The 25,128-nt window shown below is 32.6% G+C and overlaps 9 protein-coding genes across 9 annotated transcripts; 2 read left to right on the forward strand and 7 right to left on the reverse strand.

Moving 5' to 3' along the window:
• Positions 1-225: 225 nt before the first annotated feature.
• On the reverse strand, positions 226-2,256 carry gefA (Ras guanine nucleotide exchange factor; the record flags this gene model as incomplete). The annotated part of the gene is made up of 5 exons (XM_004366262.1): positions 226-807; positions 833-936; positions 1,266-1,915; positions 2,001-2,067; positions 2,196-2,256. The coding sequence occupies 5 exons, from the start codon at positions 2,254-2,256 to the stop codon at positions 226-228; spliced, it is 1,464 nt and encodes a 487-aa protein (XP_004366319.1).
• Positions 2,257-3,160: 904 nt separating this feature from the next.
• On the reverse strand, positions 3,161-3,932 carry DFA_03910 (putative glutathione S-transferase; the record flags this gene model as incomplete). The annotated part of the gene is made up of 3 exons (XM_004366263.1): positions 3,161-3,347; positions 3,437-3,828; positions 3,909-3,932. 3 exons carry the CDS (start codon positions 3,930-3,932, stop codon positions 3,161-3,163), a joined length of 603 nt encoding a protein of 200 aa, XP_004366320.1.
• Positions 3,933-4,126: 194 nt separating this feature from the next.
• On the reverse strand, positions 4,127-9,008 carry DFA_03911 (uncharacterized protein; the record flags this gene model as incomplete). Its single annotated transcript, XM_004366264.1, has 5 exons — positions 4,127-4,351; positions 4,450-6,768; positions 6,845-7,783; positions 7,871-8,141; positions 8,218-9,008. 5 exons carry the CDS (start codon positions 9,006-9,008, stop codon positions 4,127-4,129), a joined length of 4,545 nt encoding a protein of 1,514 aa, XP_004366321.1.
• Positions 9,009-9,277: 269 nt separating this feature from the next.
• Positions 9,278-10,272, forward strand: DFA_03912 (uncharacterized protein; the record flags this gene model as incomplete). Its single annotated transcript, XM_004366265.1, has 4 exons — positions 9,278-9,374; positions 9,450-9,532; positions 9,609-9,732; positions 9,806-10,272. 4 exons carry the CDS (start codon positions 9,278-9,280, stop codon positions 10,270-10,272), a joined length of 771 nt encoding a protein of 256 aa, XP_004366322.1.
• Positions 10,273-10,563: 291 nt separating this feature from the next.
• dstA (signal transducer and activator of transcription family protein) lies at positions 10,564-12,920 on the reverse strand (the record flags this gene model as incomplete). The annotated part of the gene is made up of 5 exons (XM_004366266.1): positions 10,564-10,930; positions 11,016-11,260; positions 11,360-11,789; positions 11,859-12,710; positions 12,832-12,920. 5 exons carry the CDS (start codon positions 12,918-12,920, stop codon positions 10,564-10,566), a joined length of 1,983 nt encoding a protein of 660 aa, XP_004366323.1.
• Positions 12,921-14,325: 1,405 nt separating this feature from the next.
• Positions 14,326-17,890, reverse strand: DFA_03914 (uncharacterized protein; the record flags this gene model as incomplete). The annotated part of the gene is made up of 9 exons (XM_004366267.1): positions 14,326-14,712; positions 14,813-14,969; positions 15,116-15,512; positions 15,606-16,358; positions 16,445-16,645; positions 16,722-17,070; positions 17,151-17,381; positions 17,495-17,800; positions 17,888-17,890. 9 exons carry the CDS (start codon positions 17,888-17,890, stop codon positions 14,326-14,328), a joined length of 2,784 nt encoding a protein of 927 aa, XP_004366324.1.
• A 750-nt stretch (positions 17,891-18,640) lies between these two features.
• DFA_03915 (dipeptidylpeptidase 8) lies at positions 18,641-21,059 on the reverse strand (the record flags this gene model as incomplete). Its single annotated transcript, XM_004366268.1, has 5 exons — positions 18,641-18,845; positions 18,947-20,253; positions 20,331-20,614; positions 20,694-20,905; positions 20,980-21,059. The coding sequence occupies 5 exons, from the start codon at positions 21,057-21,059 to the stop codon at positions 18,641-18,643; spliced, it is 2,088 nt and encodes a 695-aa protein (XP_004366325.1).
• Positions 21,060-21,141: 82 nt separating this feature from the next.
• Positions 21,142-21,447, reverse strand: DFA_03916 (uncharacterized protein; the record flags this gene model as incomplete). The annotated part of the gene is made up of 1 exon (XM_004366269.1): positions 21,142-21,447. One exon carries the CDS (start codon positions 21,445-21,447, stop codon positions 21,142-21,144), a length of 306 nt encoding a protein of 101 aa, XP_004366326.1.
• Positions 21,448-22,397: 950 nt separating this feature from the next.
• Positions 22,398-24,983, forward strand: mgp1 (RhoGAP domain-containing protein; the record flags this gene model as incomplete). The annotated part of the gene is made up of 6 exons (XM_004366270.1): positions 22,398-22,714; positions 22,813-22,957; positions 23,028-23,339; positions 23,414-23,770; positions 23,839-24,215; positions 24,293-24,983. 6 exons carry the CDS (start codon positions 22,398-22,400, stop codon positions 24,981-24,983), a joined length of 2,199 nt encoding a protein of 732 aa, XP_004366327.1.
• Positions 24,984-25,128: the final 145 nt, after the last annotated feature.

Below are 25,128 nucleotides of genomic sequence, written 5' to 3' on the forward strand. Positions count from 1 at the left end.
ATTTTGGTTGTTGTTGTAAGTAGTGGTATTATTACATTTATAAATATAGTTTATGTTATATATTATTATTATTATTATTTACTTTTTTGGAATGGTTGGGGATTGTTTGTTGTTGTTTTTACAATATCATCTATATTTTTTATAGGTGATATTGTTATTTTGACTAAAATATAAATGATTCTTTTTTGATTTTCTTTTGCCTCTTTTTTTTTTTTTTTTTTACTATTATTGAATATCAGATCTTTGAGCCTTTCTTGGTTCACGACGTAAAGATTCACGATAAAGATCTTGTTGATAGAGATCTAGAGATTGACCCTTGTAATCTGATTTAATATTGAGAAGGAATTCCTGGATTTGGTGAACGGGTTGTAGATTGTAAGAGAGTTGTTGGTATTGTTGGATTTGAGAGATGACTTTGAATACAAGGGTACGTTTGGTAAAGTTGATGAGGTTGACCTTTTTGTTGGGTGCCACCTCCATGTTGATGAGATCGGGATTCTCTTCCATAAAGGTGAGATCGGTGAGATGCACACCGAGGTAGGGGAGAGCGGGAGGTGAAGAGGCGGCCAGACGCGTACGATAGGCCTTGAACGAACTCTCAGAGTTCATGATCTTTTCCAAGTCGCCATAGGTACGCATGATCTGCTGCGACAACTCGTCACGTGTGAATTTGAGACGATAGACCGATGAAAAGTTGAGTCCGGCAATGATAGCCATCAACGAGTTGTAGTTGTGCATTTGACGGAGGTGGTCTGCGATCTTGATGAAACGGGTCATCATACGTGCACGAGCCTTGACCTTTTGCGTCTGGATAATCATGGTGGCGACCCACATGGACACGCTGTTGAAACGATCGATCATCTTGAGCACGTTGGGTGCACGGTGCTTGAGCTTGGTCTTGTTCCACGACTGGTTGAGGAGTTCGGGTGGCTTGATCTTTTTGAATATCTCAAACTCGATGAGCGTCATTTGACGCGCAATCTCCTCCTCGTCGATATCGTATATTTGCAGGTTCTGCGAAAAGATGTTACGCGGCACGATTGGCTCGGGCGTCTTCTCGTTAAAGATGGGCTTGGAGATGACTAATTTCTCGACCTTGTTGATCGACTTGATGAGCGCCGCAGATGGGCCCGGATGCTTGATCTGGATCTGCTGCTCGATAAACTGTCTGAGCGACTGCAACAACTTGTCGTCAAAGTCCGAGTAGTACTCGTCCAACCATTTCTTCAACACATTGACGACCTTTAGCTGGATCGCCTTGATACTCGTCTCGTCGTAGATGCTGGCCGTGCCCACACGGTGTTTGGGCACGTTGTATCGCTGCACCAACTTGTTGAGCAGCTTCTCGGGCGTGCAAAATGACTGATACGTCATGAGGAACGTTTTGAGGAACTGCAAGTCCACTTTGGACTCGTGTGTCAATCTCTCTACCAACTTGTTGAGCGAGCCACTCTTGACAACCTCTTCGTCTTGGTCGTCCTCGGTGTTGCGCACACTGTCTATGATTATATTCTCTACGGGCTCTTCCCATATGTTGACACCGTCACCTTCATCCTCATCCTCCAACAGGTCCATTTGATAGAGCAGTTCTTCACGCTCCAACATCTTGGCCTGTTTCTCTTCTGTACCATACTCGGCGTGTTCCATCGACAGGTCGTAGACACGGTCCGAATCTCTCAACGCCTTTCGTATAAATGTTACCAATCGGCTCTCGTTTAATCCCTCGCCCGACGGAGTACTAATCTTTGACTCCTTTTCCAACATTGCCTTGGTTTGTTTTAATCCTTTGGTTTGCAAGTGCTGTAATATCAGCTGTATAACTACATCTCTACTCAATCTCTGTTTAACTTCTTGTTTACCTGGATTAAATTGTTTACCAAACAATATACCTCTATTCATTGGATAAACTCTTTCACTAAATAATATGTACTAATTAGTATATATAATAAAAGAGAGAGAGAGAGAGATAGATGTCTTTGTTTCTTTAGTTTCACACATACCATAGATTATTAATTTCAGGGTTACCCTTTAATACATTTCTTCTCCATTCTGATCTATCTACATGAACTTTTGAATATATAGCTATCATCATTAATATAAATATATGTATATATAGTTTGAAAGAAAGAAAGATATTAATATCAAACAAAAAAAATCTCAAGTATACTTGATAATTATTATGATATGATACAAACCTTGTAATCCATCTGTTGATGATGTTGTTGCAACAACAGAGGTATGGTGATTTGATGCCATGATATATATATATATGTAGTTTATATACTTGCAATCAATAAGTGAATTATTATTATATGATAAACAAACTCTTATCAAACTTGATTATAAAAATAGATATTATATATTGAAGAAGAGTTTGTTTGTTTGTTTGTTTGTTGTTTGTTTGTGTATGTGTAATGTTACAATGTAAATAAATAAATATAGTCTCTATCTGTGTCTGTATTTCTTTCTCTCTCTCTCTTTATGGAATATAAGGCAAAGATTGATGATGATGATGACGAGAGGAGAAAGATAGAAAGTAAGTAATTTAGCGGTTGTATTATCAAAAAACACAGGATGTGAGACTGTGCTCAATCAATCTTTTTTGAATTTTCTTTTTTTTTTTTTATCTGTCGAGGACGAATTCCCTAACTTTGGCACACTCTCCTCACCTCCTTGTATACGATATCTGCGAGGAGTGAACAGGTAAACAACAACAGGGATCATAAAGGAAGAAAAAGAGTTTGAAAGGTGTTCTGGGTTTGGCCCTACACTAGAGAGTTTAGAGCTCACTGTCACCTCCTCAAAGCTTGTTACACCTATCTAATCTATTCATCTATCCACTTGTTCTTCCTCACTTGAATTAGATATATAGTTGTGTGTTTACAACTAATTAGATCGCTAGCTAGGGACAAACATGAATAGTCATCATCAACATCATCATCACATCTATAGGGTACTCTATAAGAGTTAAATTGGAAAAGGAAGAACCCGCGCGTCGTTCCGTTAATAACATGTACTATTCGTTATGCTAAACACCCATCAAAATGGAAAAGACACAATCAAGAATAGTCTTTGGAATAATAATTAATTACAAATGGATTTATTTTAATTTAATTTTAGAGATATACATATTTATATGTTTGTGTATATGTGAATAAGTTTAGAACTTTGAATCGGTTGGTCTCTTGTCCAAATAAGCCTTTAATGATGGGATTTCAGAGACTGATTTAGTCAAGGTGTTAAGAGTTGGATACTTGGTGGCGTCACCAAGAAGATCAACACCAGCAAACTTGAAGTAATCCAATGCATGGAATACAGCAACATCAGCATATGTAAATGATTCACCACTAGATCAATAATAATATTATTAGAACATATTAATTTAATGAATATGGTATGATGATTGGTTATTTAGTTGGTTGGTTGTATTACATACACAAAGTTCTTTCCACCATTCTTTAAGAGTAATGCTTCCCAATTGTTTAAGAATCTTGGAGCTGTTTCAGTCTTGAACTTTTCAGTCTTTTCAGCATCACCTCTGGCAGCTAAAAATGGATTGACGAGATCATAGATGCTTTCGGCGATGGCATCAGAGAGAGCAACTTCAACTTCATTCTTTCCAGCAACCTTGTATTTTTGAGCAACGTATCTGGCAATAGACTTTGATTGAGCCAATTGTACTTGTTCATCTTCATAGAATGGAAGTTGACCAAATGGAAGACGTGTCTTGAGAGCATCATCGATACCGTTGACACGATTGTCATTGAATTGGACATTGGCAAATGATAAAATAAGACGTGGGTATTCACCATTACCTCTTCCGTTAAACTATAAATTAAAACAAACAAAAATATATATTATTAGACAATGGCCAAAGATATAATTATTATTATCTATCTATTACATACATAGTATAATGTTGGTTGCGACATTGTTCTAGAATTTAAGAAATTGGATAAGTTTTTTTAAAAAAAAGATAACTTAATTATTTGTATTTGTGAATTAGATTTATATTTGTTTGTATTGATTTTTAAGTGAATTGAAATTCCACCATCTATTTATACATATGCATTACCTTTAATCGAACATACCAAGATTCTATTAAATCAAGATATTCGGTTAAAATTTAATCATTTGATCTTTGATAAGATTCTATTCTAGAACCTAATGTCCCTTGAAACTGAATAGATGATGATTCAGGTTGATTAGAACTCTGTCCCCCATTCGAGTATTCTAATATCTCTTTTTTGGGAGTTCCCAGGAGAACATTAATTTGAGCCAAGACGATTGGTAAGCTAACCAATTTTAAAAAATATCTGGTGTCATCAAAAACTTCCAAATCAAGAAGTACCTATCATTGATATTTCGTTGATCATTGAACATTCATTAAAATTATTATAATTGTAATTTAAGTTTCCATTTGTATTTTAACCCAAAGGATTATTTTACTTTATTTAAACTAGCTCTATTACCTCTAGTCATTGATAGTAGTTTTTGTCTTTGTCCACTGTTGCTATTACTATTACTATTCGTCGATGATGATGATGATGATTTGGTAGATGTGGATGTGGATGTTGATGGTTTTGTTTGTTGAACTGGTTTAGTTTTGGATTGTACATTTTTTGGTATATTGGATGGCTTTTCATTCTCTTTATCACTATCATTGTCTGATTCAGATTCAGATTCCGACTCCGACTCTGACTGTGATTCCTCATCAGATTCATATTCAGACTCTGAATCCGACTCTATTTCATCTTCATCTTCAGATTCTGATTCCTCATCAGATTCTATTTCTTGTTTCTTTTTCTTGATATCAAGACTATTCATCTTTTTTACTACAACATCCTCCTTTTCAGATTCTTCCTCTTCCTCTTCCTCTTCCTCTTCCTCTTCATCTTCATCTTGCTCTTTGTCTTGTTGTTTAGTGGTGGATTGTATGGAAAGTTTGGATAATTGTTTGGTAACTTGTTTTGGCTCCTTTTTAACAATGACTACCTTTGATTCCAATTCTTCTTCAGATTCCTCTTCCTCTTCTGATTCAGAGGATGATTCAGAGGATGATGATACATATTCCTCTTCAGTTTCTTCATCTGATGAGATTGAATATTCCTCTTCTTCACTTTCACTATCACTTTCATATTTCTTTTTGGCAGGTGTACCAGTTTTCTTGGCACTTCCTGGTACAACTGTTGTAGTAGTAGTAGTTTTGGTGGTTGATTTTCTAGCCTGAACTGTTATGTTGTTGGTTGAAGATGAGGAAGATGCTCGAATACTTTTCTTTTTCTTTTTACTACCATTATTGGTTTCTTTCTCTTGATTCTGCTTGGCAATATAGAAATCATCATGATCGATTTGATGTTGGTCAATCATTTCAATGAGAGCTTCTTGTCTAGTCTCTGGTAACTCCAAGTAATGTCTTTGGCCATTGTCATTATCTTCATCATCATCATCATCTGTGTTTTTACTATTACTACTACTAATACCATTCAATTTGTTAACCTGATTGATTAGATCAACTAGAGAGGAACGATATTTGGAGAGTTGGTTGTATAATAGTTTTGCTTTGATTTCATTGGTCATCTTGTCGCAGAGGAATACCAGTTCCTTGATTTGGTTGGCGTCGACGTGACGGGCATTGGTGAACTTTATCTGTTGGAAGAGACGGACCAAGACATTGGCCTTTTTAGTGTTTGCCAATGCCTCGAGTGAAAGGTTGGTGAGGAGGGTGACAAGCTGGAGATTGACGAGTGACTGGCTGATCTGTCTCCCCACGACACTCTCGCATTTCTCCAACATGCTAATCACCATCCATTGGTAAAATTGGACGACCGTCACCAGACTGTTTCCAGTTGTCATGACATCGGTTGCACGACGATCACTAATATTTCTAATGATTGGTAAAAAGGTTGAATGAATCAATGATAATCTATTTGAAATTGGTATATTATTTTGAATTGTAGTTGTAGTAGTAGTTGTAGTTTGGTTATTATTATTATTTTGGTTATTTTGGTTATTATTATTAGTAAAAATATAAAGGTTGATAAAATGTGATATGATTTGTTTGTTGGTAGAGTTTGATGATTGCTTGGGATCAAAGAATAGTGTAAATAAAAACACCATTATTTGGTTCTCCAAACCATCATCATCTTGATTTCTTCTTGATAGGATTTGATGTATAATAGATTTTGAAAACCCTTCCACAAGTTTTTCAATGATTTTCAATCTATTATTCTTTACAGTTTCTTGATCTTGTTCATTGTCATTATCATTATCATTATCATTTGATTGATTATTATTCAATTCTACAAATGATTTTAATAGTTTAAATAATCTTTTAATAATTATTTCCAATGTTGTAATTTCCTCTTTTTCTTCTTCCTCTTGTTGATCATTTTCATCATCTTCTTGTTCTTTTTCTTTTAGTTGTTTGTCAATTACAAAATATTGATTAAATGATTCACTGTACCATAAAATAATGTCAAATGTAATTTCCACCAAAGTGGAGTATACATCCAATCGATCAACATCATGTTCGGAATTGGTTGATGGGAAATCCAATACTCTGTATGTTTCCAACATTGATTCAAGATAATGAATGGCATTTGGCAACGACTGTACATTTGCCAGTGCGTATAAACCAACACTACGAATAACCAATGGCAATACCTTGATACTATCAAATCGGTCGCATCTAACTCTTGCCTGTTGTGTTAGACCCTCTATTAAATCTCTTAATTTCAAACTTGTTGTTTTTTGATTATTAAATGTCTAAAACAAAACAAAAAAAAAGAAAGTTATAAGTTAATATTTTGAATAAATAAATTGATAAATACTATTTGCTTACATTTCTTTGATTTTGTAATAAATGAATAATAATTTGTAGATTTTTAATATCAATGACAATCTTTGACGATTCAATGAGATCAATGTCTTGCAAGACAATATCTCTATCAGTTTCCAACATGTCAACTTTTTCTTGAGCATCTTTGATGACTCGTTTACAATGATCAATCTCTTCTTTTGCCTGTGGTGGGATGTACTTTTTGTTGGCTTGTTTGATAGATTCTATTTTTTGGTGGCTCTGTGAGATAATGTCAGAGAGCTGTTCGATGGTTGAAGATTGCATCTTTTCCAACTCGTAGAGTTGTTGGTCGTCGGGACTGCTGTTTTCCGGGTTGAGGATCTGCTCGAGTTCAGACAACACCCCAACAAGCAGCGAAAAGTAGATGGCAGGTTGATCAATATTAATGTTGAAAAGTACATCCAACATTGATTGTAAATGTCCGTCATCCAACGAAGAAGATAATAAAAATTGTCTAATTAAATCTGTCAATTGTGTACATCCAACATGATCAGAATAATCTAAATATTTTCCAATTAAAATGATTTGTGATTCTTGAAAGAATCTATCTTCTAATTCCAACGTCCCATCCAATTGTTCCTCTTCCTGTTCCTCTTCTGCTTCTCCTTCTTCTTGGGGTTTAGGTTGTTGTTGTTGTTGTTGCAGTTGTTTACTTGTAATTAAATAATGAATTAATAATTGATTGTATTCAAGTATTGATGAAAAGATCATATCCATCTCTTCGATTTTGTTTTCCTGATGCAAGTATTGACAAAGTACCCGGAAAAAGATAGCTTCTTCCTTTGTCATATTTTGGCAATCATTTGGAATCATCAGGTAATGATCCATTAAATAGGGTACACCCTTCTTATTTTTAAATATTTCCATCAATGTAGTTTCCGTTTCCTTTTCATATGATTCGACATCAAAGAATTTTAATAACTTTTTAAAAACAAACAAACAAATAAAAATATTAATATTAATATTATTTTTTTTAAGGTCCAACTATATTATATTTTGTTTACATACATCAAATAAATTTCCATTTAATCTTTCAAGCCAATAATCAACAACCATTGATAGACAAGCTTCTCTTACACTTGCCTCTCTATCTTTGAGTCCATTTCTGACCAAACCAATTCTCAATGGCACAGGGATACACCGAGCATCGATTCGCTTGGCAATAGTCATAAACGCCTCTTTTCTAACACTGGTATTTTGATCCAATGTTCTTTCCAAAATGGCCTTTAATGTTCTTTTAGAAATCATTATAAAAGATACAGAAGTTAATCTTACATCTCTAAAATAAATATAAATATAAAGTAATATTAATATTATGATTTAATTGGTTGGATTAAATATTTATATAGACATACGGAGAAGTATCATGAGACATCATTGAAAGTAGAGTGGTAGTAACAATGTCATTGGGATCAGAAGTATCTTGGAGACGTGAGAGACAATGGATGGATTGACGACGAATGGCGGGGATACGGTCTTTGGCCTTCAATAAAAGTGATGATGTCAAACTGTCCCATAGAGTTGTTTCGAATTCATAGTCTTCACGCAACGCCAATAATATATCGGCAATGAGCATAGTCGATCTATATCTAACCGCCTTTTCTTTGGATTGTGATCTTGACACTAGAAACTCTAGAATACTGACAATAAATCTTTCGTGAATATCCAATATCTCTTGTGGATATTTTATCTGTTGTACCAATTGTCCTTCAGCAGTACCACCACCACCACCACTATTGTCCTCTTCATTTTCCCGACGCAATGAAATGGCATTGATAAAAGTACTAAAGAATCTGCATATTCTTTCGATAGATGCTTCTTTTGTAAAGTGTACCAATACACGATCGATAACATCTTCTATGACCTTGTTAAAGATCGCAGCCGATTTTGATGAATGTTGGTAACACTTGTGTAGGATCGACATTAGAATAGCCATCGATCGTTTATGTGTGGTCATTGATCTTTGACATTCATCAAATATTTGTTTTACTTGTTCTTCTATTTTATTTGTTGTTGATGATGATGTCGTTGACGTAGTAGTTGTTGTTGTTGTTTCATTCTTCTTCTTTTCTGCAGCTGATGCTGTTAATTTCTTTGTTGTTGTTGTACTACTAGAAGTAGTTGTTTTTTTACTTGTTGTACCCATATGTAGATCTATTTATTTACTACACATACATAGTCGTAGTAGCTAACTAATAATATAATAATAATAAATAATGTATAATAAAGATATAACGTGCAATCAATGAGTACACTATCAAATCAGCAGATGTTTGCCAAATAGTATTTTTGGCGCGAACATCTTTGCCAAGCAAATTTTAAAAAAAATGAAGTTCACTCAGACAGTTCTTTGGGTGTTTAGTAGTCAACTATTAATAACATCAAATTCATTAACACGAGGATTGAATTCAAAAGATGAATAGATTACTTTCACCTCTTCCATCAATACTACTAGTAATACTATATACGATTCTATTGTTATCGTCGTATTCGAATGCTGAGAATCTTGCAAGTATGTACTATACCTTGTTTGCCTGAATCATACTTTGTTGCTTACTTCTTACTAATCTCTCTCACTCTTCTTTAGAATATCAACCTGGTGATGCTATTAAATTAGAATGTTTAAATAGACAAACGATGGAATGGGGACCAGGTCCAAGATGTGAAGGAGTTTGTATAATACATTATTACATTATAAATCATTACAAAAAGGGTAGTTTCTAACTTTTACAATCTTTAATTAAAGAGAAAGAAAGGTGATTATGATGGAATTACATTCTTTTATGGAAAGAATACGTTCCTTAGTTGTGGTATTGCGATCAGCACAAAAGAGATGTATGAACAATTAACTCAAAATATTAAACAAGAAAGTATGTACACATACCACAAGCATTTATCACATCAATTCACTTACATTAACAAACTTATCTTTTATCAAAAAAGATTCATGGGAATGTAGAATACCATTATCACCAGATGACAAATTAAAGATTTATATACCTGTTCATATACCGGTTTGGGGATTTGTTCAAACTGATCATTTGGATGTTACCGATCATATCAATGTTTTATTTCATGAAGAGGATGGTATTATTCATGGTGCCACTATATATCCAGTCAAAGATAAGTTTGTTCAAGTTAAATCTGACCTTAGATCAACACTCACCTATCACGGTCACATCAAATGGCTCAAGGGTGGATCATTTTCAGAGATATCTGGTGGTGCTGGCGCCGGCGGTGGAGTAAATACTGGTGCCAATGAATTTGGGCAACTATGGATATCTGCAAGCATGTCATCTGTATTCCTTTGGTGTCTAATTACATTTGTTTTTAGTATATTGGCTGCTGCCATTATTTATAAATCTTTCCTTAAACCAAGATTAATTAGAAAATATTTAAAAACTGATTAACCTACAACAGCTGCTTATAGATTAATAAATATAACTTTTGATTTTATTACATTGCAATCTTATTGGGGGTTTAAAAGTATTAATATTATAAGTGAGTGTAGTTGTTGTTTGGTTGTTGGATGGTGAGTTAATGGAGCGATTGGCTACTATTTGGCCAATCACTAAAAAAAATTTTTTAAAGTATTTATACTTGTTATGGAGATGAATATTATTATTATTACTCTTACTTGTTATTATTATTTTTGGATTATTATTATTATATTATTATTATTAACATTCTTTTAAGATTGTTTAACTAGAAAGAGGTTCGTAACCACCAACTGGAGTTGGTTGTGCTCTCCTTGGGGCAAATGAATTCAAAGCAGTATCTTTATGAGATTTGAGGAATCTTGGAAGTCCGTCTGATCCCTTTGACCACTGAAGAATGTTGATAAATTGTGGATGTTCTGCTAAAAAGTCTGGGAATGTTTTCTTGGCTGCGGCAGTATCGTTTGGCTGTACAAGATAATGTTTGATACGATGTGGTACCTCTGAACCAATATATGCAATACCAAATTGACCTGGATTTCTCTCACTAAATCTAATAATAAATGTACCTGGATCTTGATTTGTAAGTGCGTCTTGAACTTCTTGTCTTCCCATATATCCATAAATTATACTAAATAGAAAGTAAAAAAAACATATATTAAAATCAAAATATTATTTGTCTTTTCTTTTTTCTATTTTTTTATATATCTTCTTACCCCTCTTGCCATAAAGTTGAAATATGTCTTTGGTATCTAAGAGTTTGCATTGATTTACCAAACCAAACCCAGAATCTATCAAAATCTTGTTGATGGATGATCGAACGGTTACCAAAGAAATGAGTTTGTATATATTTAAAATCAAATTGAGATAATGGTCTCTTTGGTCGTACCGGGTCTTGTTTTGTTGCTATAAGGAAATGTCTTTGAAGTGTATTTATAAATTGTGGCCATGAAATTTCAAGCTAAAAATAAATATATATATTAGTATACTCTTTTCTTTTTATATATTTATATATTTATATATATTTTTCTATTTTCTATTTCTATTTTCTATTACATACTTGACCATCAAAAGCATCTTTCTTTAATAAAACACCAGCACTACCTTCCCATTGACATTCATTTGTAATGACAACAAATGGATTTGAAAAGTCAGATTCAACGGCAGTAGTGACGCTATCCATGTCACGAATGTTTACACCAAACTTTAGATTTACAGAACTCTTTCTAGTACCAGCCAAAAACTTGAGTGGGAAATGAGCAGTCAATGAAGCTGGATAGATTGGCTGAGTATCCATCTCTAAAACTTGTTGTGGATTATTCTTGTTGGTTGGGTGTGAATCGCAAAGCAACGTAGCCTTTACTGGACCATTGATATGGAAATTTGATCTAGCACCTGTTAAAATTTGAACTACCAATTGATTTTCTCCCAATTGTTTACCCTTTGTAATAACTACTGGGAATGGTTGAGTTTTTAATACCAATGCAACACTAAAATTTAAATTAAAATAAATTAATTAATAAATATTATATAATCTTTTCTTCTATTTTTCTTCTTACTTTGGTTTTGAAGAAGCAGAACCAGGATTCAAAACAGCTTGAATTTCATTGTGAAGTAAATGTAATTGTTTAAATTGAATTTGAAGATCTTGCTTGAGAGCAAAAAGTTTGGCAAGATCGGTTGGATCGAGGATCATACCCTTCTTGGTGGCATCCAAAGCAGACATTTCAGTGTTCATTTGGTTAGAGAGTGTGACTTGCTTTTGACTGAGGTTGGAGAGATGTTGTACGGTGGTTTCGTCCAAGGTTTGTGGAAGCCTGTTGAGAAGGATCGATTGTTCGTGAATCATTTGGACAAGTGTCTGTTCTTGCTCTGACAATAATTTATAGATAGTGTCCAAGATTGGTTGTGGTGAGCTGATTGCCGTAGAAGGTGGTTGTTGTTGTTGTGGTTGTGGTGGTGGTTGATGAATTGGTTGGTGTACAATTTGTGGTTGTTGTTGTTGTTGGAATTGTTGTTGAGGTTGTTGTTGTTGTTGTTGTGGTTGCATAGAGTATTGTGGTTGTTGTTGCATCATATGTTGTTGTTGTGGTTGCATCTGTTGTTGAGGTTGTTGGTACATGATTGGTTGTTGTTGTTGTTGGGGTGGCATCTGGCCGAGCTGACCTTGAGACTGACGGAATGACTGTGGTGATGGAAGCGGACTGGATATCGGACTGGAAGGTTGCATATTTACAGGAGAGTGGGGACCGCTGTTGGGTGCCACATATGTCGGCTGTCCACCATTCATAACGGGTCTGTAGTCAACTGGTTGATTTGAGTAAAATGTTCCATTAACCGATTGCGTAATACCAAATCCTCCAGTATTATAACCCATCTGCATAACTGTATTTATACTATCATGATATTTACTACAAACAAAAGAGTAGGATACATTAGATTATATTAGTATTTTTTTTTTTTTTTTTTGATAGATATCTATCTATCATTCTTCTTCTATCGCTGTATATTATATTATACACCTATACATACTCTGCTGAACCTCCTTCAAACAAGTTCTTGGTAGTCAATGAACTGCTATCAAAGTCGTCATAATCCTCCATTGGGAATTCGCTTGCCATCTCTTTCTTTCTTTCTTTCTTCTTTCAATGTTACTATTATTACTATTATTTCTACTTTATCTTGATCGATCAAGTACTTTGGTTATATATATTATATTATTGTTATCTCTTTTGGTTTTACAATGTAAAGATGATCTGTGAAATGTTGTTGACTTGACTGGGTTGTTGATGATTCTTATAAAGTGACAAATAATAGAATTCTATTTACAATGATGAGAGTTTTTTGTACAGTACTATAGATAGATAGTAGTTAAAAGTTGATAGTGGTAAGTGATAAACGCAAGTTGTTTTGATCTTTAATAATAATAATAATATAAATTCTAATATATATTTTCTTCTTGTTGGTTGGTGGAAGTGGGTGAGCTCCTCTTCTTCTTCAAACAAAAACAAAAAAAATTCAAAAAAAAAAAAAAAAGTTAATTCTTCTTCGTGATCGATCACCTTAATTCCCAATATTAGAGTTGTGATAAGAAGGAATCAAGAGTTTTGTTAAATTATTATTATTATTATTGAGAATTTCCTATCAAAGGGTTATTCCTCTCTCTTGTTGTTCTGTGTTACTGTTATCACTACTACATAACATAGATAGATAGATAGATAGAGAGGGACACAATATTAGTGAATGATCTTCAATTCTCCTTTGTTGTTGGTGTTTGGATGTGTGTATTTGTTGTTGTGTTTGTTTATCATAAGAGATGGATAGCCCACAACCATCATCACCATCATCAACAACAAACACTAAATCCACTTTTGGTATTTGTATTTTCAAAACAATCAAACATATCATATCAATCGATCATGTGGGGGTTGGGTCGACATAGTATAGTATAGTATATAACACATCATGATGGATTGGAATGTCTCTTCTTCATGGAAGGTCGGTTCCTTCATATTACATACAATCAATTGGTTGGTTTATCTGTTTGCTTGAATGGATGGATCAGCTGATGACTGGTTGGCGAATAGTGATGGAATAATTATTATTATTACTACTATTATGATGATAAAGATCTGCTATACTTTTGTCGTATTATTATTATTCTAGAATGATGATGGAGAATAGTAATAATGAGTGTATGTGTCCTTTGCGGCCCTCCCTATTTTAATGCCCTGTTTAGATATTTGTTTTTTTGATCCCAAACCCCATCTTATGTCCTCGCGAATACCACGATGTGTCCCTCTCTGATTTATTTATGACTTTCTTCTTCTTTCTCGTTAAATAATTATTACTACTCTCATTATTTCAAACAAATATATTATTCACCATTTCGTGCTTTATATTATATATATATACCACACATAGATAGATCTATGTTTGAACGACGATCATAATATTATATCATCGTGATGGCAATAGTATTATTTATTATTATTATGTAGTGTAGAGCAGAGCAGAGAAGTAGGTCTAAGCATGCTGATGATCAACAATAGTATTCATGGCAATTTCATTGCTGTTGTTGTTGGTGTCATGGTGGATGATGTTATGGCTATTGTTATTAACATTGATGTGGTTGTTGGTATCGGTAGACGTTGCTTGAAGTAGTACTTCTTCGAGACCGGATTGGCAGATACCCCAATCGGTGATACCATAGTTGTCCTTGTTATTCAAGATGGTGTTAAAGAGTGCCGACAGTTTGAGACCACTTGATCTTGGCACGGCATAACTCTTGGTCAACGATATCTGATGGATCAACTTGACATCGGGAATAGTACGATACAAAAACTCATTGATATCGGTATCATGTTCGGTAGACACTGACAATGTATGTCCTGCTCCATATCTAATTTTAAGCTAAAGTTGTTGGAATTGGAACAAGTTAATATAAATATAAGGAATATGTGTATATAATCTAATCATCACACTCCTATAGGAGTTATCTAATACTACTTACATCACCATTTCTTCCAATACATTTCATCTGACCATTATCGATAATACAAACACGGTCACACAACACTTCAGCTTCCTCCATATTATGTGTCGTTAAAATAATGGCACATTTACTCTTGTAACTATTAATTACATTCCATACTATACGTCTACTATATCTATATATATATATATTTATGTATGTATGTTAAAAGAAGAAGAAGAAGAAGAAGAAGAATCAATTAATATTTATAATTATTAAATTTAATTTCCAGGTTTGTTTGTTTTGTTTTGTTTATGATATCTTTCTTTATCTAATACGTACATATCAACACCAGCAGTTGGTTCATCAAGTAATACAACAGAAGGAGTACCGATGAGAGAGATGGCCAACATGAGACGACGTTTCATTCCACCAGAGTATTCACGAACTGCTTTGTGTTGGGCGTCGGTCAACATGACCTCTTCAAGTGAACGATTGACAATCTTGATCAAAGCTTGACCATTGAGATTCTTCATTCTTCCATAGAATAGCAAGTGTTCACGACCACTCATCTCTCCCCACAAGACATCATCTTGTGCACATACACCCAAAGATTGCTGTGCCTTTCCCAAAGAATCGATAATATTGTGTCCATCGATAATTGCGCTACCCTTTGTCGGTGAATATAAACCAGACAATACACAAAGAGTTGTTGTCTTTCCACTTCCATTTGGTCCCACTAAAAAGAAAAAAGAAAAAGAAAACAAAAGGTAATTAATTATTTTATATTGTATTACATATGTATATACATATTTTTATGTTTTAAACTTACATAAACCAAAACATTGACCTTTTTCAACAGATAGAGTTAGATTGTCGACAGCTTGAATGGTACGATTCATAACCTTGAATGTTTTGGATAGATTCATAATTCTAACAGATGCCGAACATTCATTGGAATAGGTATATCTATTTTCATCAACTATATCTGGTGGTAACATATCCAATACTGATGTAAGATTATTATCACTATTATTATTCATATTTTGATTATTTTGATTATTATTAATTTGATTAACGGTTGTTGGAGAAGTACCATAAATTTTAAAATGCCAAAAAGATTTTTGTAAAAAGAATAGTGGATGATGACGAACACCATAGGATGATGGAATGACCATTTCCATGTATTGATGTAATAGTGTAAAGAGAAGGAATTCACCAAACAAGAGACCGTAGAGTGATGGCATTTGATGGTGCTCAAAGATTCTGTCCCATGTGAGACCTGGCATATTATCGACATAGGCCAACGAGATGTACGATACGGCACGATGAAAAGCGACGTGTGGAACGAGAGCAGTGATGACAAATGTGGCTAGATTGGTATCTGGGTTCTCGATAAACGCATTGTTTAAAAGATTCGATGACAATGCTGTGAATATAATATAGATAAAGCTGACAACAGTCGATGTATAAACCGAAGAGAAAAAGACTGAAATAAAAAATGAGAATGATATTTGAGTCATACCAAATAAAATAAATAATACAAAGTATACAGAGAATGATGTTTCTGTAAAGAATTTAAATTCTTAAAAAACAAAAAAAAAAAAAAAGAAAAAGATTAATAATTATTAAATTAATATTAAATATTGATTGATTGATATTTATACATACTAAGAATATAAGCAAATGCAATAGCAACGAATACAATGACAAGGTAAAGTGAAAAATTAAACATGTAGGTAACCAACCAATACACTCTCATTCTTAGACCAGCCATTTTCATACTTTCTCTTAATCTATTTTCTTTTTCATAAACAACATTGGATACGAAAATAACCATACAAAATGATAACATGAATAAATACCAAAAGTCTAAATAGAAATATAAATAAATACATTAATAAATTTGTTAATCTTATTGTTATTTGTTTAGTTTTTTTATACATACTTTCTTGAGGTTGAATCATATCTTTTTTCTCTTCGGTAGCAAAGTTTGGGAATGGTCTTACACCAGTGATAAGAGTACTGTTGATATCTCCAGTCAACTTTTTATAGATGGCATTGTGAATAGGACTGATAATGGATGAACTAGAGACTGTATTGTTACTGAGTAGAGCGATATCAGTTTCAGCAGACAATCCAGGCTTTACATTCAACTTGTTGAAGATATAACTCATCAAGAAATCAAAATTACCAATTGTAGCACCTTGATGATACGATGAATAATCCAATACTTTTTGACTTGGGTATCTTTGGAATTGGAATGATTCAGTTGGAATTAATCCTAATGCTGGATACTAGTAAAAAAAAAGAAAAGTAAATATTAATATTTCTAAAAAGATTGTTATTATTTTTTTGTTTTGTTAGTTTTACATACTTGTGGATCTTTACTAGTTTGATAAGATGTTGTAAATAAACCAAGAAGACCAGAGTTGTTTTGACAACATGAACCTAATTCAGCAAGATTGATGGTTGGAGAAACCAAGTATGGAACGGTCAAGTTTAGAGTGGGTGGGAAAATAAATGGTGGTGGGAAACTAATTGGATGTTGATTATCTGGATATAAAATGGGTGGAGTTGCTAATTGTACTAATGACATGATACTAATCTAAAAAATGATTTATATAAAAAAAAAAAGAAAAGAGAAAAGAATAAATATTAATTATCCTTCTTTTTTAAAATGATTATTAAATATTTATATTTTTTAAATATTTTAGTTACCATTAAAACTGGAACTAGTGCTTGAAGGATATTTGTTTTGTATTGACGTTTTTGATAGGCTATTGATTTTTTGAAAAGAGCAGAGAATTGATTGACAAAGCTAAATTCATGATTTCTAACTTTTAAATCAATGTCTTGGTCACCATCATCATCATCAAAGGTTACATCCATATGATAATTCTCTTCATTCTTTTTCTTTTCTTCCAATTCAATGTCACCTAGCATTCGATCGATATTGGCCTTTTTCTTAATCTCCAATTCGATATCTTCATCAATATTATTATTATTATTATTATTATTTGGTTCCTATAAAATATTTTAAAATATAGAGAAAAGTAATTAGAACTATATTTTTTTAAGATCTTTCTTTCTTTCTTTAAAAAATAGATTTACCATTGATTATAACAAATAATATATTTTTTTTCCGATTTCTAATTTATCTCTATCTCTATTCTTTTGAAATATTTTTAAATTTATGATACAAATCTATAACAATGAATTGTTGTTGTTGTTGTAATGAATGAGATGAATGTTGTTTGGATGCTTAAATATTAATCCCCTCATTTTTAAAAAATGCGGATGAAGAAAAGAAAACAACAATTATTGGTAGGTGATGGTGGCATAATTGCACCATCATCATCAAAGCAACGTATAAGAATAAGATGTGGATGAATAGATTTGTTTAAAGAGTGAAGTCACATTTCAACTAATCGAACACCTTGATTACCTGCAAAACATACCCCACCCACCATACTAAAGGTGAAGATCACCATTTAAATGGGGGTGTGTGGGAGATGGTCTCATTGAATAGTGTTTTCCTCACCCGATTTCTTTTTTTCTTTACCCTTTTCAAAAAGAAATCGGATGAGGAAAGGATGGTTTTGTGTGTTGTTTTGTTGGATGGGGGTTACAACCAAAGTAATCATCGTCGGCAATTAAGCAAAAATAAACCCAAATTTCGGAATTAGAAAAATAATATCCCCGTGCGGGTATGGGAATGGGGGAGCGATCAGATCTCGCGCCCAACCGGTTGGGTGTAACCAATTATACTTATAAGATTATAGTTGTAAAGTAAAAATAACAAACCATGCATGGTTTTATTGATTGAAGTATATAAATATATAAATATAAATTGATTTATAGAGATTAGAGATTCTTTAACAAATGATTGATATGATGACATTCAAGGTTAACTCTACTATTTAAATCTCTAACACCATGACGTTCATTACCAAGTATACGAAGAATATAAGGTTTACCTTTAGTCGATAATTCCTCTACCAACATTGATGTATTTGCAAAATGAACATTCTCATCTTGTTGTCCATGAACAATAATCAATCTATTTGGTCTAAAAAAAAAATTAAAAATAAAATATAGAATATTATTAATATTTCTTTCGTTCACTTTTAATTATTATTATTATTATTATTATTATGTATTGTTTCTTACTCATTTGGGAAATTATTAATATAATTTAATACACTTCCTTCTTTATAACCAATTTGATTGTTGTTTGGAGTATCCATATAACGTTCTGTGTAGCCGGTATTGTAAGCTTCCCAGAAAGTTACGGGAGCACCAGAGATGGCAATCTTGAAAAAGTCTGGACGTTGGGCAATAGCCATCAGAGAAAGATATCCACCATAACTCCAACCAGTGATAGCGATTCTTGAACGATCGATAGAGATGTTTTGGTTGTTGATGAGATGTTCGACACCATCGACTTGATCTTGTATTTCGACGGTTCCCATCTTGTGCTTGATCAATGCTTCAAACTCTATACCACGATCAAACGATCCGACATTATCTAGATAGACACTGATAAAGCCAAAGGTACTGTACAACTGACGCATCTGAGTGAAATGGTCTTTGACCAATTGAACATGTGGTCCTCCATATACATGTACAATGGTTGGATACTTTTTGGCAGAGTCATATCCTTCTGGTAAAAAGTAGTAACCATATAACTTTACACCTTTGGAATTGACAAAATCAAATAACTTTGGTGATCTCAATGGAACTGGTAATATTCTTGGGTTGGTAATTGTAGCATATGCAACAGCTGTTGGATATGAAGAGGATGAGGAAGAGTTTGAGGAATATTCTAAATTATAAATTTCAGAAGTTGGTGGAGTATTTACATTTGAATAATTTGATACAAATCTTGTAAATGTTGGTGACATTTGAATGGATGTATGGTCGAACCCCTCCTTTGTTAATCTTACAACATTAATAGTATCTAAACTAGTAACATAAAGATGGTTTTGGAGAGGTGTATCCTTGTTTGCTACAAAATAGACAAGTTTACGTGTCTCATCGATCCAAGCACTGTCAACATTGACCACCCAGTCACCCGAGGTGAGTTGACGTTTCGATATATTGGTAAACGATGGTTGGTTGCTGTCACCACCTTCCCAACTGACGAGGTAGAGATGATTGTAGCCACTCTGTTCACTACCCCAAACCAAAGCATTGGATTTCTTTAAAAAGTGTAATTGATCTCTTACATTGATCCAATAGTTTGATGTCTCCTCTATCAATGTTTGGTATTCCATTGGTTTACCTTCTGGTCCATTCACAATACCCTCATAACTACCAACTACCAATGCCAAATGTTGTTGTTTTCTATCCAACAGTTCAACATAGACACTATGTCCATTTGGCATCCATCCACCTCTAACATAATATTCTGCCCATTGATACTGATTTTCCATTGGATATAAATATCTAACTTGAGATGATGTTGAATAGTTTTCCTATGATAAAATCAAAATATTAAATAATTAATTATTAATTATTAATCATTTTTAACATTTTTGTTTCAATTACATACTTTAGAAGAATTAACAGAAAAGGTAACAATAGCAGGTTTAATGGTAGAGTTTTTATCACCAGCCAATGGATATTTGTAGTGAGTTACTTGACCTTTGTATCCATACTGTTCAATGTAAAAGTCACGAACCTCTTCTTCACTTTCTTCAAAATAAAAGATTGAATAGGTTTTGGTACCATCTGATTGATTGGTATCTACAACTGGACGCCACCAATATCCTGTATATCTTGAAAATTCTTCAGAATATACAAATTTTGATTCTCCAGATGAAACAAATTTCTTTTCTATAAAAATAAAAGTAATTATAATGGATTAATTAGATTAAATATAATCAATCAATGATCATTATAATAGTTTACATACCAGAAGAAAAGGTAAGTCTTGTTGATTTAGAATTATCAACATCATTGACCCAGATATCACCATTTTGAATATAGGCAATGAATTTACCATCACATGAAAACTTTGGATCAAATGTACCAGCAGTGGTCTTTGTTACAATTGGTTGTTCAATTGATTGTTTAACATCAATAACATTTAAATCATTTCCCATTGCTGCTAAAAATTGTTTATTACTAGAGAAATAAATAAATAAATAAATAGATAAATATAGTGATTCACTATTCATAGTCTCTCTCTCTCTACTTACGAATCATTATATTGATATGAAGTGATACCATGAGCAACGATTCTTTGTCTTTCTCTCATCAATTGTTCTTCGATTGACATTTCTCCATTTGATGATTCCTTGTAGGTAATCAATTGCTTGATCTCTGTTTTGATATGTGAAATCAATCAATATTAATATATATTAATATTCATAAACTATTATATTATTTGATAATTCCTCGTTAAACATACCAACTTGTTTATCGGCAACTGTATTCAAGTTGACATAGTGAAGATTCATCTTTTGTTGAACCTTTGAATTGGCTAGAAAGAAGAGAGTCGATGCATCACTGTCGAATCTGTATCTAGTTGGTGCACTAGTCTGTTCATCGAGACACAACAACTTGATGAAATCATTCTTTGTGTATTGTTTATCACCAGTGTCTATGACTACTGTACTGTTACTAGTACTATTATTTTGATTATTATTATTATTATTTGTTGTCATTTTTATTTTCTGCTAATAAAACTGTGAACATGCACGTTAAAAACAGCTCTTTCCAAAAACAAATAAAACATACACAATTCAATAATTAAGACGTATTTCGTAACCAAATCACAAATATATATATTTATATAAATACCTTTACTGTTCGTTTACTTGGTGCAGATAATCTCTAACAACATTCATTCATCACCTATATCAACCTTGTCAACAGTCACTATGATATCTCAACCTCTTCATAGATAGCAATATTATTATGTAGGCAACCTGTGACAAAGTTAACTTAGTTAAATAGATACTATCTTTTGAACATTTCAAAAGAGGAACAATCTTCTAACAGATACAAGACTCTGTACAACTCATTCCATCGTCGCCATCTGATCGGATCAATATATATATATATAAATACTTTTAACCAACCATGTTGTTGGTCTGATCAGATGGTGATGATCATGATGTTGATCGTTGTTGTTGATGTGGTTGGATTCTCTCTCTGGCTCACTCACTATCAAAGGTTACAGACCGCCAACACAGAGAGAGAGTTTACTCTGAGTCTCTCTCTCAATAAATCGATCCACCAATGATCATCACCATCAATCATTCATTGAATATTTTTTTTAATTTATTTATTGACCAACCCCCATCACCACCCCCCTAACGTCTAACTTTCCCCATCATCAATAAGAATAATAAATAAATACATCTTTTTATCTTTTATTAATATTTGTATCAAGTATTAGTATTATTATTATTCCTTTTAGCATTCCCATCACCATTTTCATTTCATTTTTGTAGATTTAGATATCTATAAATAAAACCAAAGGGGGGTACTCCTTTATTTTTTTATATATATAAATACAACATCATCTATCTCTTTATTCCTATATATATATATATATATATAATACTGTAAATTCAGACATTCATTAATAAAAAGAGACAACAACAACAACATGACATCAACATTGACAGCAGGTGGATTACCAAATGATCATATTCTTGATCCATCATCCATCTATCCAATTAGTAGTAGTGGTAACAACGTTATTTTAAACGACCAAGATGATGAAAGTAGTAACAACAATAGTACACAGAGACCATTATCATTTGGACGTGATATGTGGGAAGGATTTGAAACACTATGTAAACGTACAGAGGTTGGATTAGATCAATGTAAAGAATTGTTAGAGTTTTTTAAAAAGAGAGTTGCCATTGAAGAGAAATTATCAAAGAATCAAATATCTAAATTTAAATTAAAAGATGAAACAGAGTAGGTAGCAAGTAATAGTAGTAGTATCTGACTGGTCCTATCAAAGTGTTAAAAAACATTGACTTAATTTTAATATTAATTAATTATTATTATTATAGTTCATTCCAAAGAGGATTTACATGTATATCAATGTTAAGTGATGCTGAAGCAAATATACATAAATCATTCTCTCAGAATCTGTTGAATAATCTTTGTCATCCATTTACTGCATTTGTTAAAGAATTGGAATCAAGAAGAAAAAAGGTAAAATTAAATATGGAATAAGAGATTAATGATAACATAATTATTAATTAATTATTAATTTTAAATTTAGTTGGTAAATGATGGACAAAAATTAAGAAATGATTATAAGGATTCATTGGATGCAGTTAGAAAAGGTCACCAAAAATATGAAAGACTATGTAGAGATATAGAGTCGGCCAAGATGGAATTGATTTCAATGATTGAAAAAGAGGGAGAACAAGACGGAGTAGGTCCATCCCTTAAAATTCAAACCATTGAAAAAAAAGTTGCCAAATGTGAATCATTGGCTTTGATTGCTGAACAAGAATATAAAGATCAAATCAAAGAAACAAATGAATTTATTTATGGTAATTATCAATCTAAAATGGCTGATAATTTAAATGTATGTATAGATTGAAATTTTAAAAGTAAGAGATAAATATTTAATTAATATTTATATTTATATTTATTTTTAAGGAATTTGAACAATTTGAATTAATGAGAATGCAATTTATTAAAAGTAATATTAAAAATTATATGGCATTAATGATGGAAATTCCTTCTTCATTGGAGGCAGAGTTGAATAATGGATGTAAACAAACAGATTGGATTGACCCTGATTTGGATTTAAATACCTTTATCAAAACACATCAATCACAAAAAAAACTACCTCTCCCCTTTCAATTTGAACCATACCTAGAGTCAAAGATCATCTCTCTGAATCAATCCAATCATATCCCACAATCTCCAAGTCCACCAACTAGATCCCTCAAAGATAATATCATTGGGTTCTTTAACAAATCAACTGCTGCCTTGGCAAGATCAATTGATGATGTAAGAAGAGATGAATAATATTGTAAAAGTTTACTATTTTCCTTTACTCATTCTTTTTTTATTTTTAGACAAATCAATTATCAATTTCATCAAATAATATTTCATCACCACCAATTCTAACACCTGGAGCTCCATCATCACCATCAAAAGCATCAATATTTGGATCTGATTTGGAGGAGCTAATGGATGCACAAAAGAAACAATTCCCAAATGAAACCGTTCCATTGATTCTCAATAGTTTTATTCAAACTTTGTTGAGACTTGGTGCTTTGGAAACAGAGGGAATATTTAGAATATCACCAGTACATCATTCCATCCAAATAGAAAAACAAAAGTTGGATCAAGGTGGTAATCTTGATCATATAGATGACCCTTATCTTGCTGCCACTCTATTTAAACATTGGTTAAGAGATTTACCAAATCCTTTAATTTCTTCTGCTATCTAGTATGTAATAGAAAAAATAATAATAGAAAAACTAAAAAAAACAATCATTTATACTTATTTTATTTTATTTATTTTAGTGATGAAATAATAGAATCACCAGAAAATTCATGGAAGATTATAAAGAATGGTATTCCATTATTACATCAAAAGGTATTAAACTATGTGATTGATTTCTTGGTAGAGTTTATAGAACCAGAGTTTATTGCAAAGACAAAGATGGATGCTCATAGTCTTGCCATTGTTGTCACACCTGTATTTATTCGTTCGAATCTTTCCAATCCACAACAAGCACTGGAAAACTCGAAAAAAGAAATCAAGGTGATTGAATGTATGCTTGTAGAATCATTTAACAATAAGAAACGTAGATTGGCTAGATCTACTGAAGATGTTGAAGATAATGGACAACAAGAAGAGGAAAAGGAAAATGATCAATCATCTGAAACATTAAACAATGACAACAGCAATAATAATGATGGTGATGATAATCAACAACTTTCAAGTCAACAAGAACAACAACAACAGTCATTATCACAAACCAATCAACAACCATCAAGAAATCATAGTACACTTTCATTTGCTACTATGACTAGTGATGCTACAAACTCGGATGTTGTTTTGGTTGAAGGTTCTTCAGAGGACATGATCAGTGTAACAACATCATCCTCGGGTGAAGAGATTCATGAAGATGAATTTACTGTTGTCTCTCCCACAAGTGGTCAACCAACAAACAAAGATAGATCTATTCGTAATAGTAATAGTAGTACATAATAATAATAATTGTAGTAGTAGGTGATTGATTGTCAATCATACTCCTCTCTTTTGCATTTGTTTTTTTTGTTTATATGTATATTGTATATAATCGCATTCTTAACGTTTTAATTAAAATAAACCAAACCAAACCAACCCAACAAAC

This window comes from Cavenderia fasciculata, assembly GCF_000203815.1.
Source record: "Cavenderia fasciculata unplaced genomic scaffold Scf_Dfasci-G-b-285a01.f1-5, whole genome shotgun sequence".
Classification (NCBI taxonomy): domain Eukaryota; phylum Evosea; class Eumycetozoa; order Acytosteliales; family Cavenderiaceae; genus Cavenderia; species Cavenderia fasciculata.